Source organism: Trichomonas vaginalis, chromosome V (assembly GCF_026262505.1).
Source record: "Trichomonas vaginalis G3 chromosome V, whole genome shotgun sequence".
In the NCBI taxonomy this organism is placed as follows: domain Eukaryota; phylum Parabasalia; order Trichomonadida; family Trichomonadidae; genus Trichomonas; species Trichomonas vaginalis.
In genome coordinates, this window is record NC_067207.1 from 30,659,477 (window position 1) to 30,675,284 (window position 15,808).

General features: G+C 32.2%; 8 protein-coding genes and 1 pseudogene across 9 annotated transcripts, besides 2 other annotated features; 3 read left to right on the top strand and 6 right to left on the bottom strand.

Moving 5' to 3' along the window:
* Positions 1-1,463: part of a mobile genetic element that runs on past the window's edge.
* Positions 429-1,229, bottom strand: TVAGG3_0432310 (protein of unknown function, DUF4106 family; the record flags this gene model as incomplete). Its single annotated transcript, XM_051233823.1, has 1 exon — positions 429-1,229. One exon carries the CDS (start codon positions 1,227-1,229, stop codon positions 429-431), a length of 801 nt encoding a protein of 266 aa, XP_051103553.1.
* Positions 1,464-1,859: 396 nt separating the features above from the next.
* On the bottom strand, positions 1,860-3,361 carry TVAGG3_0432320 (annotated as a pseudogene). Its single transcript has one exon. A coding segment is annotated over exon 1 (1,502 nt).
* Positions 3,362-3,426: 65 nt separating this feature from the next.
* On the bottom strand, positions 3,427-3,844 carry TVAGG3_0432330 (protein of unknown function, DUF4106 family; the record flags this gene model as incomplete). The annotated part of the gene is made up of 1 exon (XM_051233824.1): positions 3,427-3,844. A coding segment is annotated over one exon (418 nt), but the record flags the coding sequence as incomplete, so codon positions are not given.
* A 1,323-nt stretch (positions 3,845-5,167) lies between these two features.
* On the top strand, positions 5,168-6,519 carry TVAGG3_0432340 (uncharacterized protein; the record flags this gene model as incomplete). The annotated part of the gene is made up of 1 exon (XM_001303339.1): positions 5,264-6,481. One exon carries the CDS (start codon positions 5,264-5,266, stop codon positions 6,479-6,481), a length of 1,218 nt encoding a protein of 405 aa, XP_001303340.1.
* Positions 6,520-6,994: 475 nt separating this feature from the next.
* On the bottom strand, positions 6,995-8,314 carry TVAGG3_0432350 (uncharacterized protein; the record flags this gene model as incomplete). Its single annotated transcript, XM_001303340.1, has 1 exon — positions 7,009-8,265. The coding sequence occupies one exon, from the start codon at positions 8,263-8,265 to the stop codon at positions 7,009-7,011; it is 1,257 nt and encodes a 418-aa protein (XP_001303341.1).
* A 1,270-nt stretch (positions 8,315-9,584) lies between these two features.
* Positions 9,585-10,526, top strand: TVAGG3_0432360 (locomotory exploration behavior; the record flags this gene model as incomplete). The annotated part of the gene is made up of 1 exon (XM_001303341.1): positions 9,585-10,526. The coding sequence occupies one exon, from the start codon at positions 9,585-9,587 to the stop codon at positions 10,524-10,526; it is 942 nt and encodes a 313-aa protein (XP_001303342.1).
* Positions 10,527-11,709: 1,183 nt separating this feature from the next.
* Positions 11,710-12,486, top strand: TVAGG3_0432370 (lung seven transmembrane receptor family; the record flags this gene model as incomplete). The annotated part of the gene is made up of 1 exon (XM_001303342.1): positions 11,710-12,486. The coding sequence occupies one exon, from the start codon at positions 11,710-11,712 to the stop codon at positions 12,484-12,486; it is 777 nt and encodes a 258-aa protein (XP_001303343.1).
* Positions 12,487-12,608: 122 nt separating this feature from the next.
* On the bottom strand, positions 12,609-12,980 carry TVAGG3_0432380 (uncharacterized protein; the record flags this gene model as incomplete). Its single annotated transcript, XM_001303343.1, has 1 exon — positions 12,609-12,980. One exon carries the CDS (start codon positions 12,978-12,980, stop codon positions 12,609-12,611), a length of 372 nt encoding a protein of 123 aa, XP_001303344.1.
* A 142-nt stretch (positions 12,981-13,122) lies between these two features.
* On the bottom strand, positions 13,123-14,851 carry TVAGG3_0432390 (uncharacterized protein; the record flags this gene model as incomplete). Its single annotated transcript, XM_001303344.1, has 1 exon — positions 13,211-14,416. The coding sequence occupies one exon, from the start codon at positions 14,414-14,416 to the stop codon at positions 13,211-13,213; it is 1,206 nt and encodes a 401-aa protein (XP_001303345.1).
* A 496-nt stretch (positions 14,852-15,347) lies between these two features.
* Positions 15,348-15,808: part of a mobile genetic element that runs on past the window's edge.

A 15,808-nucleotide genomic window follows, 5' to 3' on the forward strand; every position in this document is an offset into this window, starting at 1 on the left:
GTTACTGTTTGAACTAAGTCAGAGTTAGAATATATCTTATATCCCATGAAAACTTCTGGAGCATATTGGTATCCGACATAGAAAATTCCATTGCAACCTTTCTTGTCAGACAACTTGGCAGAAGGTTTTATTTCAATGTCTTGTTCCACGTATAAGAATGAGTTGTCAATAGAAATAATATGAAACCTGTCGCAAGCAATATCTACTGTTGTTGAAGAGCCTTCTCCAAACTCACCTACGTTTCCATAAGAAACAGCAGTGGTATATTCGTAAGTTCCAGGAACTATTTCTGACCTTCTAATGGCATTGTCGCATTCGTTATACCATTCGGAAACATTTCCGTTCATGGCATCCAAAACTGTTGGCGTTATATTCTGAGCGGCGTACATTTCATATGGGTAAAAATATAGAATAGTTGGATTTATTTGTCATAATTGTTTCGGACCAAGCTTTACTTTCTTCCTGACTGAGTTTTTAACTCTTCTTTTTCCTTCATTGCCACTACTTTCACTAGATGAAGTTACTTCTTCACTACTTTCACATTGTTCTACTCTTCTCTTCTTCTTTGGTGTCGCTTTTGGTAACTTGCCCTCTGCTTCAAGTTGTAGCATCTTTGCCTCATGTTCACCTAGTATGTTGTAAATTTCCCATGACCTTTTTGCCTTTGGGCTCTGGTCGCCCATCTCAGGTAACCTATATCCTAGAAAGATTTTGTCATAGTTTGTATTTGAGTCTTCGCTTATTGTTTGCATGACTCTTTCCTGAGTTTCCGGTTCAAGCTCTTCAAACAGAGCTTGTCCATATGGAATAAGCTCGTTTCCAAATATATGTTTTTGTAGCCATTCTGGTTTTCTTTCCATGTAACCAATAATATCTTTTGTGAATGGGAAAGCTTTTACCCAACGTTTCAGTCTTGCATCATTTATTTCTGTAGTTGGTTTTATTTTGTCATGGAACATGTTTTTCAATACTAACATTTCATTTGGTACTGTCCATTTGAGTTTTCTTAAATATTCATCCCTTCTCAGTTCATTGTCTGCAAAGTAAGTTTTCATGACATTTTGCAAACTTTCGTTTGCAAGGTCATGTACAATAGGTTCTCTTCCTTCTCTCTCCCTAACTTTCTTTCTAAACTCTTCACCAAATATACCATCTCTATGGTTCTGTGTAGTTCTTTGAGATAAATGTTCTAGAACGTCAGGTGTTATATTTCCCTCAGCCATGTTCATTTCATACCGGTCCAAAATATCTGCATCTTTCATATCTTTCAATGGCATTAAAGCCGCGCTGAAAATACCCGTTATATCTGGTTCACCATTCACTTCCATTGCGTCTACAACTTCTTGGAATTGTGGTTGTAAGTTTATGAACCACCTATCCGGATTAGCTTTATGACCCCATCTCATTGTAGTTCCATAGTCTGCAGAAACAAAAGTAGGTTTGTTTCCATATTGGTTAGGTTCTGAATGAACTTTAAACAATGTTTCATTTCTATATGTTTTGTTGAAATTTAACCTTTTATTTTCACCGAGTTCAGCCAAAGATTGAACGTTATATGGTCGTAAGTAAAAAGGATTATTGTATTTGCGTACATTTTCTTTCAGTACTTCCATTCTATGCTGAATATTTTCATCTGATGTTGGAGTCTTTTGTATGTCGGTGAACATTTTTCGATATTCTTCTACTATGTCAGCCGAATTTTTCTTAGACTCTTGGAAAGATTCCATATTCACCTCATACTCTTGTTGAGGGTCAAGATTTTTCGGCTGTTCCAAATCTTCATCTAGTTCTGTGAAGTTAGTTTCCAAAGGAGGGACTTGTTCGTTTCCTTCAGGCTCTTCTAGCTGTTGTTGCTGAACTATTTCTTCCATGTCTGGTTGTATCTGAACTTCTTCCTGTGGAGTTTCTTGTACCTCATCTTGTGGCATTTCATATATTCCGAGACCGTTTTTAACAAGTTCCCTATCTAAGTCATCCGGACTCATAAACCTTTCTTCTTTCGTTCCGTCTCTATTTTTTACGCGTTTCATGAAGAGAGTTGAATTATCATTTAGCTCTGACATCAAATATCTCGGAGTAAATTCATTCATGTCATTTGGATGATATGCTATTAAATCATATCCCTTTGCGAGCTTGTATTTTTCAGGTTTGAGATTATATCCGATTTGATGCTGAACCATAAAGCTAAATAGGTTCGGGTCAGTATTTCCTTCCTTGAACTTTCTAATAGCTTCTTTATATCTGTCACTAAAGTCAAGAGTATCTGGGTAACCATAATCTTCCTTAAGCATTTTTAAGAATTCTTGGTTTCCTTTTTCTCTACTTCTTTTATGTCCTTGCTCTGTTTGTGGTTGTTGTTGTGCAGGGTTTTGAACTGTTGGTTGCTGTGCTGGTTGTGGAGGTGGTTGTTGTGCTGTTTTTGGTTGTGGTGTAGGTGCTGGGTTTTGAACTGTTGGTTGTTGTGCAGGGTTTTGAACTGTTGGTTTTGGTTGTTGTTGTTGTGCTGGATTTTGAACTGTTGGTTGTTGTGTTGGTTGTTGTTGTTGTGCTGGACTTTGAACTGTTGGTTGTTGTGTTGGTTTTGGTGCATGCCTGTGTCTGTGTCCATGTGACGATGTAAATGTTTTAGGTAGTCCTGGTGCAGGTGCTTCTCTTGGAGGGTTTGGTGGTATATAAGTTCCACCAGCTGGCACATATGTTCCATCTGCAGCATAATGTCCTACCTGACTTTTCGTTTTTAAGAAAGCATTTACTAGGTCTGTTTTGGTCTGTTGTAACTCTTTTTCTTGACTTTCCACAACAGCTGCTCTAACGGCGTCATAGACACTTTGAACTGCCTGTCTCGTTGCTGCATCTGTTATTTTCGTCATATTTTGTACTACTTCTCTTAACTCTTTGTCGAAACCTTCAGACTTCAGTTTCTTTCCAGATGAGAAGTCGTTCACTAGTTTCACCTTACTATGAAGAGCTTCGAAGGCATTCTTAAAGTCAGCATTCATTAAAGCTTCATTTGAACTGTCTTCATCCGCTTGTATTTTTGTCCTTATTGACCCTATAAGTTGGGCTGCTTTAGCGTTGGCTTGGGCATCTAACCAGTCATTATTAGCTTTTATAATATCTGCGCTTTTCATTGCCTTTTGCATGGCTGCGTCGTTATTTTTACTTTCTTGTGCTAAGTTTTCATACTGTACGGTTTGGTTTTGCAACTGTAAAAGTTTTTCTGCCTTTACATTTGCTTCAACTTCTTTTTATACTCATCGCTATCCATATATGTCTTCATGGCTTTTTGTTTTATCTCTTCATCTTTCAGTACTTTATATTGAGTAGTATGGTTTTTCAAATTTATAACATCTTGTTCCATTTTTGCTACTTCTGCTGCTTTTTCTGACACTTTTTTCGCATATTCCTCTGTACTTAGTTCTTTCAGTTGTTCTTCTTTCTTCTTTTTCTCTACGTTTAACTCATTTAGTTTCTTTGTCTGTCTGTCATATTCTAGTTTCTTTTCGTTTTCACTTATTTGTTTCTGTATGTCTATGTTTGACTTTTTGACATATGTTATTTGATTTTTGAGTGAACTCAAATTCATTTGACTTTGAGGGTTATAAGCTGTTCCGTCTGCAGCTCCACCATAGCCTGCCATTTTCGCTAAAAGTGCCGCTCTTAAACCTCCACTCTGTGCACCAATAACTCGGTTTAAAAGCATAGGGTTGCTTGACATTTGTTGCAACATAGTGGGGTCATTCATCATTTGTTGTTGCAACTGTTGTTGTGGTGTCAGTTTTACTATTGGATGTTTCAATGCTCCCTTCCTCTTACGTATATTCTTACGTAGCTTACGTGGCATTTTAAGTGAAGTTAAAAAGCGGTTTTTGACAGATGTTTATATGACACTATTTGTTCAGCACAAAAAACTACTCGGTCAAAGTGTTGTCAGTTTTGTAAAATAACCGTCCTATCTCATTCTATAAGGGAGAAAAGGCTTCTCAAAGTATACTTCCTTGGAACGCCTGTAACTTTTCCTGTAGCGACGATAGACCCTTACTTGTCCGGACAAAGTTATACTATTTTGAGTGCTCTACAAAAAAGTCAACGGCGACGACTCTCAAAAACCGTTGTGTAAAAAGTTTTACCGTTGGACAAAAAAGTATATATAGAAAACAAAAAACGTTTATAGTTCATTCAATATTTGAGATAAACCGTTTTTCCAACGGTAACTATTAAATAAAATAAAAAAATAGAGGGGGTTACCGTTGACGAAAACGGTTTATCTCAAATATTTAAATATCTGTCTTTTTTGGTCAGTTCATTTTTATCTAATGGAAGCCCCACTCGCCACATCCTTTATAATGTTGAGAACTTTATACCAAGTTCGTCAAAATCTTCCTCGTTACATCCAACGGTCATTCGACACGAGAATCGTCGAATTCACACCAGAAGACTAACAATTTTCCGAATAAAAACTTCATTTATACTAAACATCTTCGGGGCTAGAGGGCGCAACGCGCCTGGAAGCCCCACTACCTTTTTTTTTAAATCTCATGAAATATAAAGAAGAGTAATATTTTCCGAATAAAAACTTCATTTATACTAAACATCTTCGGGGCTAGAGGGCGCAACGCGCCTGGAAGCCCCACTACCTTTTTTTTAAATCTCATGAAATATAAAGAAGAGTAATATTTTTCAATTTTCTTTTTTTCTTTGTCTCAAATATTTTCTGTTGGGAATTTTCTTGTTATCAAAAAATAATTTTAATATTTGTTTATTTCATTACATACAATAAAATTTTAAAAACTCTATTTCTTCACAAGAAAATTTTTTCCTTCATATGAAGAAACATTTTGTTCTCCATTTGATGCTGAGTCTAAATCTCGATTTTTGAATTTTCTTCTTTCCAAATTTCTTTTTTCCAAATTAGAAGTTTAATTCAAATTTTCAATAGTTTATATATTTTCTCAAACCGTCTTAGATTTTCTTACTTTTTGGGGATTTTCTCTCAAAATATACAAAAATAGTAATATCAATACATGTGTCTAATATACTTTAAAACCATCGTGATAAAATTCAAAAACGAAGAGTTCTTCTCTCCAAATTTTTTTCAAAATCAAAAAAATGAGATAAAAAAATACGTTTGGAAAATTCATTTTTCGCATTTTAGGAATTTTCTCACTTTTCTTCCAAATTGACATCCTTAATTAAAACAAATTATTATGGAATATATAGCAGATATACAGTAAAAATCTCACTTAGTCGCCAAAAATTTTTAATGCAAAAAAAGCGTGTTATTCAGAACCAACCCCCAAAACCTAACACGCCTTTATTTACACATTTCCAAGGGCAACTACTTTTTATAGTATTTTCAATTTCAGCCCTTACAAGACTTTATTTTATTTCACATTTTAAATTCGAACTCAGTATAGAAACAGAATTATATCGCGAATTCACATATTTATCAAAAGGAATTATTCCTCTCGATAATAAACCGCTTACTGGACGTTTTTGTTTATTCTTCTTTTATTTAGCCATCACAAATAACAATATGGACAAAGTGTATGCAATGCAGAAATATCTAAGATCAGCTGCTGCGCTTATTGGCTGCTTTGTCCCTGTTTTAGTTTCCGCATCTTTAATACTTTATGGATATTCAAATAAAATCTCAATTACAATAGGCATTTTACTTTCAATAGAGCCAACACTTATCATTTGGTCAAGAATTTACAACGAAAATGTTCTATTTTTAATATTTTCCGCTTTGGCAATTTTCTTGAATTCTCTCGAACGGCATACAAACCATCCACTTCTTCAGCAAGGACAGGCCCTTTGTGCATCATTTGCAATGTTTACAGATTACACTGGCATCGTTTTAATTTTCTATTTAATATTATTTTCCACAAATAACAAAAAACTCTTTCCAGACCTTTTATCATTACTTCCTGTATACTTTGTCCTAGAAATTAGCCTCAAAATTTTATTTTACGAAGATCAATTGATTCTTGATCCAAAACTACCACATTCTCGCAGACTTAACGTTACTATTCACAAACTACCATTCTTTGACATTACTAATCGCAGCGTTATAGACTTTTTCGAGTTTTTCACTTTTAAATTGCCAATTGAACAAATTTACGTTGACGAAAACGTAAAAATTGCATCAATTATATCACCTGTACTTATAGTGATTGTAGAAATATCAGCAATTCTCAATTACAAGAGCAAACAGACAGCAATGTTTTTATTTACGATATTTATAATATGGATCTCTAAACCGAATGCAGTTAGTAGTTACCATATATCATTAATATTTGGATATTTCATTTTCGCGTCGTATCTACAAAATAATCAAGGAACAATTGCAAAAACACTTTTCGTTGTTAGTATCGTTTCTGCAATTGCATTTTATATACTATACTTCCCTTGGATATACGGGCGTGAAATTGATGAATATTACGATTCAATTTTAAGTTTATTGAATCGACAAAAGTAATATTATATTTTTTTGTTTGTTTAATATATAATAAATGTTTTCATATGATTTGTATATATTAGTTTTTAAGAGAGTTCCTGTCAAATCCAAAATTTAATAAAGAATATTGAATTCAAATTGAAAACTAACATAATTCATGCATTTTAATGACAGAAATATCTGTAATGAATTCATATTCCAATTCATAAAGGAACTTAAATCATCAAATAATGGAATGAAAATCATCAGGCATTTTCCATGAGTAATGCCTATTTCATATCAATCATAATATTTATACGTACTATTTATGCATTTAAGACTATTAATCCATCATATATTCAATGTGATATATTATTGGTTACAAATTTCAACACAATATGTCAAGAATACTAAATTTGAATAATCTTTAATATGGGATTTATACGTATGAAATATTATGGAAAAAAATTATACTTTCTTTGTTATTGCAAAATTATTTTGGATAAAATGATAATTTTGGGACATAAATACAAAAGTAATGAATAAGACAATGAAGTGAAACTATTTATTCAAAACATAACAATATCATTCAAATTAGATTTTGAATTTTTCTTTTGGAAGTCTGAAAGAATGTCAATAGCTAAGCCACAAGACATATCATCAGTTATATTCTCCAATGCGTGATGTATAGAGTCTACATACACTTGTGCATCGTAATCAGACAAAGTAAACGAAGAATGGCGAAGTCTTCCATGAAATGTTTGGTTGATTCCATTATCAACTGTGAAACAAGTAAAAGTGGAAGATCCAAGTGCTCTATCTCCTCTCAATGCGATGTTAAACCATGCATCTGTTATATCTCCGCCAACTTTGAATGTTCCGAGGCTTGACATGTCTGCACCAACTCCTGGGAGTGCTCCTATTGGAGGAATTTTGCCTTCTTGGATCTGTTTGAGGTATCCAAAGTGAAATCCTGATTTTACTTTGGAATTAAAGTCAGATCTGAGTATTTTCATAAATTCACCAACAGAAGTATCTTTCGTGGCTTCTGCATTGACGGTAATTGATGAAAATATGTTACAATGACGGAAATCTGGTTGTACTTTCATAAACCTACGTAAATCAATGCAAGTTCCACATCCTTTTGTATTGAAATTACCATTGAAAGCTGATATCGTCAAAATAATTGATGACCAAAGATTTTCTGTTAAATGATGTACAGATTTTGTTTTTGGATTGTAACATTTAAAGTTTGCAAGATTAGAAGAAGCTGATGTATGATGAGATGTATTATCCATCGCTAAATGAAGCGTATCTTTGGCAATAATTCGTGATAAATTTGGATTTACAGTATTGAAAGGTGCTGGAACTCCATTATAGCTTTTAATTTCATGATCAAACACATAATCAACTGATTCAAATATTTCTGGGAGATGTACCTCTTCATTTTCGTGTTTATTAAGATAATTAAGAAGAGAAACGAGAAACATGCCATCAGCAGCAGCATGATTTATGTTAAGAACTATTGTATCATTATTTGCACCGATTGAAGCTAATGCTTCTGTCATTGGACGTGTATGATTTTTATACATGAATTTACATGCATCATCTAGTGTTTTAAGTGTAGAAGGAAGCTTGTAAACAGGTGTTTTCTCTTTAGTTGGCAATAAATTCCAGTCAGAAACTTTGACATGAAATCCTGAAACAGAATTAATTATTTTTTGAATATTTCTTTCTAATGATGCACTGTTATTAATTTTAAGCCCTAATTGCACATATGCTCTATTTCTTAAAAAGTTTCTTTCCCAACCTATCGCTGCACGCATTCAGAGCAAAAAAAAATAAAATAAAATTTGACAAATAAATTTGAAAAAGTGTCAGATTTGATCTGAATAAAAACATAATAATTGCTACTATGAGTAATCTCGCAAATATTTAACGATTTCGAAAGTTTTATTACAAAAATAACCTTATTATAAAATCTGATCTTTAATTCGAATGAGTTTATCCTTTTGGGCGAACAAAACCGATATACCCCGTTGTAAAGTAACAATGTCAGTTGATTGTGACCTACCTTCGTCGTATGTTGCATTTATATTGATGTTTATTTTACTTATACCATTTGCGTTCGTATCTACATGTCTTATCAAAAATTGGACAATCACGCATGCTAGAGAATACTTAACAGGTGCATCTTATTGCATTACTTTTATTATTTTTAATGTTATTCTTTACTTTTATTATTATTGCTTTTATCCTATACTTCATGACCACATTTCAAATTCTTTTTCCGGTTTATCTGCAACCGCAAGCGACTTATACATCATGTCTGTTTCTCTTTTTTCTATCCAGTTTCACGTGTATTAGTTCTATTTAAAGCAAAATTTGCCAATATAGCTTATTGGGTTTCAATGATGTTTTCATTGTATTACACATTTACTGCTATTGTCAAATTTATTTTAGTTTATATCGACAAAATACCTAATAATATTCGCAAAAATCTCTTCAGCGATGCAGGAATTTACTATAAATATGCTATCCAATCGTCAGAGTATATAATTGACTGCATTTCATTCTTTATTCTCTCACAATTCTTCCTATTTTCAGGTGTCGAGCTTTTGGTGCCACAAGGATTAGTTATACGTCTTAAGATTGCTTTATTCTTGATGGCTCTCATGGAAATAATTGCTATAATGCTTAGAGAATATCTAATTTCAATTCCAATCGGTAGATATCAATATAATAATCCAAGCAAGTACTATTGGATATTTACTGTAATGTTTTTCGGTCATAGATTACCAATAGACTATGTAATTTTATATATAATTTATACAATGACGATTCAGAACTTCAAAGTTGAAAAAGATGAACAATCCCTGAAAGTCTTGAATGATACATTCGAAGGTCTCTAGATACTATCCTCGGTGATTCCTTTTTAAAAAAATTGTTTTGTGTTTTTTAATATATCGTAAAATTAGACTGTCATTAGAGTTTTTCTATAGATTTTTTGATAAGTTCTTTCAAAATTTCATTCAATAATGAAATGATGAAATAATATTTACTCCTTCAATATATCTGAGGTGGAAAATGTGCTAAGTATGTGTCATAAGGTCATCTATATGAAAATGACAATTCATTTCCAACAATGAAAATTTGTGTTCATTCAGGAAAGTTTCATGCAAACGATGTACTCTCTGTTTTCTTGTTAAAATCGCTAGATGAGTATAAAAATGCAGAAGTTATCCGAACAAGAGATATGGAAGTCATTAATAACTGCGATATTGTTTGCGATGTTGGAGGAGTATATGATCATGATAAAAAACGATATGACCATCATCAAACAAACTTCTTTATGACATATCCAAACAGAAAAGTACCACTTTCTTCTTGTGGATTAATTTATCTTCATTATGGAGAAAGAGCAATCCGAGAAATTCTTAAGAAAAACAATCGCGATGCTGGTAAATACATTCAATTTCTCATTGATTCCATGTATGATAACTTTGTTCAAGAAATTGATGCAATTGATAACGGCTTTTCACAAGTTGAGGGGCGGACATCTAAATATGTTATAACATCAGATATTTCAAGTAGAATAGACTACTTAAACATCAGATCTGAAGAAAATATGAAAGAATTTAATCAGGCTATCGATTTAATTGGCGAAGAATTTACATTTAGACTTCTTAGATACTGCGATTGCGATGTTCCTGCAGCCGAAGTTACACAAAAAGCTTATGATTCAAGATTTGACGTGGATCCAAGCGGTCACATCATGGTTTTATCAGAATTTTGTGATCCAAGACCACATCTTAAGTATATTGAGAAACCAGACCAGCCTCTCATCTATTTCTATCTTAGACAAGATGGTAATTTACCATGGAGAATTCAAACTGTTGAGTATCCTGGTAGTTTTAAGCCAAGAGTACGTCTTCCATACGGCGGACTTATGGAAGAAGATTTATCCAAAGCTTGTGGAATTCCTGGAGGAAAATTCTGTCACAAGACAGGATTTTTAGGTGTCTTTTACACATATGAAGGAGCTCTCGCATTTGCACGTTTGGCCTTAGAAAAGAATTTGAAATAAAGAATTATTATAGAATCCCTATCATTAATTACATCTTTTGACACCCACATTTAACATTTTCCCTCGAGTATAAATATAACTTACTTCCAAACTCATCGTATTTACGATCATTTGCTAAATTTTAAAATTGACTAGCTTGATATCATTATCCAATCTTAGGCAATAGCCAATTAACCCATATATTTTCGATTAACCCAATTTATTATTACATAGTTTATGTTTGAGACAATCGAAAATTGAAAATTATTCAACTGAGGTTAGGGGCGTGAAGAATCAATTTTAATAGCCAATTGAAAATCAATGAGCATGTACTTTCATTGCTAATACCAATATTTAAAAATCAATCATAATTTTTTGGAAATTTTTCAAATTGACCCTTATAAAAATATTTTATTTTAGTAATGGATTAATTTAATCATAATAAAATCAAAAGTTCAACTTAATTTTAAGATTCCATTTCCAATCAATAATTACTCTTGCCAGATCATTTATCACACTCTTCTCCTGTATGTTATTTTTACAAAGACATAAAATTACATTCCGATCATTTGAATCATTTTGATCGCTAACAATTCTCCTCTCTTTCTAAAAAAATTTTTTTTGTTAGATTACATAAATGCTTTTTTTATTACTCTATCGATTTACCCGGAAAATTGATACCATCGGTGATATCTATATACTTGACTCGTTCGGGTTCAGAGTAAATGGAACATTTAATGTATCTTTTACTAACGTAGAAACTCCTCAATTATATTACGCCCTTTTATCAGAAAATGACTATCCATTTGACTTCCTCATCTCCACACGTGTTAAGAGTCTATGTCAAGGCGCGCCACCAACGCCAATGTTTAAATCTTATGTTCCTCATGGGAAAACATATTTATTTTCAGGTGTTATTCAGAAGAAAAGCGTTTACATTCCGATTATATACAATTGTGCATCAAATTCGACTAAGGTTACCATAGAAGAAATTTTTATAAATCCTACAACTTTTTTAGATTATCGGTGGATAGGCAGTGATTGGTCTCATTTTGGGATTATGATATACTATTCGATCTTACTTATCATCTGGATCTTAAATTGGGCCCTTCATTTCAAATATCAAATTAAAATTCACTATTTTATATCTGCATGCATCATGCTCGGCTTATCGTACCATATATGCAGTTATATAGAATTCAAAATGCTTGCAAAAGATAACATTGCACGATATACTACTGTTACAAGAATTGTTTTAAATGTTTTATACACATCAGAGTTATTTATCACTCTTCTTTTATCAGCAAAAGGTTGGTGTGTGTACAGAGTTTCTCTTTCTATCAAAGAAGTTTTTTTCTCAATATTTTACGGAATTTGTTACACTGCGTTCAATTGCATCATCACATTTGCAAATCTAAAGTCAGCAGATGCAGTTCTATCTATCATTGCGTTAATAACTATCGCGCTTTTCATCAGAGAATTAATTGTAAGTATAAATCACTCAAAGATACATTTTCTTGCATATTTATACGTTATATCTGAAGCAGGAATAAACCCAGAGTCCACACCCATATATGCAAAGTACAGAGCGTTCATTTACCTGAAATTTTCAGTGATTGTTTGCTGTGTCTTTGTTATTGCACGAATCGTTGTCACCATATTCGTTAATGTCCTATTTTGGGTGAAACAATTCGTTTTGGACATTGTTTTAGTGTTAATGGTTTCATTTCTTTGTTTTATCTTCAGATTGAAGTCTGAAAAGTCGGAAGATCAGTACCAAATGATCGAAGAGCATGATGTAGAAGGCAGTTCGCCGAAGAACATCCCGATTTCTGAAATTAGAAAAATTAATATTACGGATTTGACTCATAAAGCAGGAGTTGACTGGTCACAAGGCATGAAACTCCCTGCATCTCCTAATATTCTAGACGATAGCACTTTGAAAGGGCGTCCTCTCCCTCAAGATGAGTTATCAATTTAAGTTTTTGTTATTTTTGTTTATTTATAATATAAATTGTTTGTATTGTTATTATATTATTTATACAGTTTACTAGTTTTTTTACAAATACATAAGAATTTGGTTTTTCTGAAAGAAATATCAAATTAAACTGCAGTATTCATATATCTTACTGCTTCTTCAAACTTTTTCGGATTTCTAAATGTTAGCCTTAGATCTTCTTTGTTAACATCTTTGAAATTACATGAATATAATCGAATGAAATCAACTTTCTCGTTATCTAGTTTAAGAGATCGCATTAACAATAATGCTTTTGAATTATCTAACTCTACATCATCAATTTTCTTCAGCATGTAAGCTCTATACTTTTGAAACGTTTCTAATGATAAAGATTCTGCGAGTTCTTCTATTTCATTTGGTTTAGGTTGACGGCGAAAATAATATGCTGATGGTTTCGTATTTACTGGTGCTGGATCTAATGTCATTTGCTCATAAGATCTTGAGTTACAACATCCCATTGTAAAAAAAAATTTATAAACATCGCGATCATAATTGTTATCAATTACTGGCATTCATCGAAATGAATTGTATTGGCATAACAATTCATATTTCCTCGTAGATTTTAGCATTTATCCATAAAAAATTGAATATTTTATTAAAAATTTTCTTAATTTTGAGATTATATCATGACTAACAAACAGTACTAGGTTTATATTAATGTTTTACAAACAAATCTATAACAAAAACATTATTGTTCTTTCAATTGTTGCTTAAATAACTTTTTGTGCTTCTTTAAGACAGAAAACATATGCTGATCTTTCTCGTATACGTTCAAATGGTCCTCAATGAACTTAATAATGGTCGGAAAATCTTCTTTCTTTAATCTTTTCATAAAATCTTCAGGAGGAACAGATAAAACAGCATCTCTGAAGGATTCTCTTAATGTATTTCGTAATCTGAATCTAATGGCTGTCTGCGTTAACCCAAATTTGTACATTTCTTGGGGTGATAAAGTTCCATTTTGTTTATAGTTTTTCATTTCATCTTTTAGTTGGTCGCCGATATAAGTACCGTTAATTATATCGTTATAAGGGTTAACCATGATTTCTCTGTCCATAAGATAAGCATGAACGGTTCTGACCTTTTCTGTTCGCTCCAACAGGGCATTCTTCATTCCAAGATTAGATCCTGGAAGACACTGGCCCTGGAATATCGTATGTTTGAAAGATCCTTTTGCTGAACGAGAAATGTTGCTTAAAGTAGCAGTAATTGGGTAATCTGAGGCATGGGCCAAACGAGGATCATGTTGGTTTAAAACCACCAAAACTTGGCCTTCGAATTTGTAAGGATTAATTATATTCATCAAAGAAAAGAGTGCGTGTGTTAAATCGACTTCATTCTTGGATAAAAGCTTTACGGGTTCGCCAATGAGCAAGGCTTTCCATAGAATTGGGATCTTTGAAGTCATTGGAAACTCATTAAATGGATCATAACAATCGTATTCAGTTGAGTCTTCATCAGATGTATACATTTCTTTTCCGGTTGGAAATTGATAAGTTTGTCCACCTGAAAAGATATCAGTACGTGTATAAACTGATATTGTTTCCCATAAGTGTTTAACAATGTCTTCTAATGATGTCTGTGTTTCTATGTATTCGCTTGAATCATGAAGAAACTCAAATAACAGTTTTGGAAGTAATTGTTTCGATAATAAAATTAAGACATAATTATTTTCTTGGAATTGGAAGTAATAACAATAACAAAGATAATTCAATGATGAAAATATAAAGTACGATGGTGGTGGCATTGGTGTATCTGGTAAGCAATTTAAAACAATGTATTGAATATTGGATTCGAGATTAAACGATGATGGTAAAAAGTAATACAAGTTATGGATGACCTTTTCTGCGTTGACTTCCATCAGGCAGATGGCATCGCAGATTGGAGTGGTCATGTATGATTTTTTTTAGTTTCTGATGTTTACATTGCTTTCTGAATTTCTTTGAATTCAATTCTATTTTTATCGATTTATTTTTAAATCATGTTGCATAAATTCAAATTCTTGATCATGTCAAATTTTGCATCCCGGAAAATATTATGCGCATAATTGAGTACTTTACAAAATGAGTTTTTAAAGCGATTTTTTAGTCAAAAACATAACAAAATAAGATATTAATGAGAATGCACATAACCTTAATGGAAGATCATGTGAATCAAGTAGGAATTTCAGCTTTTGGAGCTGAAATAAAATTCATCATTTTGAAATTTGTGGAGTTTTTGTCTTCGTTGTCTGGGTATAGCCTTCTGAACTTTTGTTGCATTGAAAGGATAAGGATTTAGACCTCAAGAGTTTGTCAAATTAAGGATGGACAAAGCCATTGGGGAAGGCCATTAAAATTTTTAAAATTGAAAGAAACCATAATGTAAAGCACTCAAATCATGCAACAATAATATTTATCCGGGTGCCAAATTTGACTCAAGAATTCCATATTATGCGCAAAATTGAGACGAAGTCTCAATTTTGCGCATAATATGTTAAATTATGTATTGATTATTTTGTTTTAAAAGTATCTATTTCATCATAATCTCAATCATAACAAAAAATTTCAAAGCATTTCAGTATAATTTTAGATTCAACAAACTTGAATTTGCCATAATGATGATTGTCTTTTGAACTTAAACACCAAATACAATCGTCAAATTCGATACACACTTCTAATTTTGAATAAATATGTTCGTCGTTAAAATTCACTTCGTATCTCAGGCAGAATTACAAGTTTGTTAAGTTAATTCCAGAAAGGATAGTAATTATTTGCTCAACTAATATACTCCTAGTGAAACAAATTAAAATTGTTTGATATTATGAGTATTTTCAATGAATTTAAGGGTGCACACGAGAGGATCATGTAAACTTCAGAATTTAGAACCTTATTTTTAGGCATTATCTTGGCTACCTATTTAGGCTCGAAAAGCAAAAAATATCAAAAAATACAACTTGAGTCCATTATGACCCTTTCATGGAGGTAGTTTTTATCCGCTAGTATTTTCCCTTTGAATCTCTTTACAATTCGAAATCAAATTCAAAACTCAGTAGAAGAAAGGAAGAATCGACTTACTACGGTTGTAATACGAATAAATACATATATTTAATTATTTTTATTTACATAATAATTGTTTGAAGCTCATATTCCATCAAATTTTTAAATAAAAACATTAAAATGTTGAAAATGTTCATATATTTTAATAGGGTTTTGGCACTTTATTGAGGAATTACTACATACATAGTCGAACTGAACTTGATATTTTGAAATTTAAATTATTTATCAAAATTAAAATTTAACTTGAA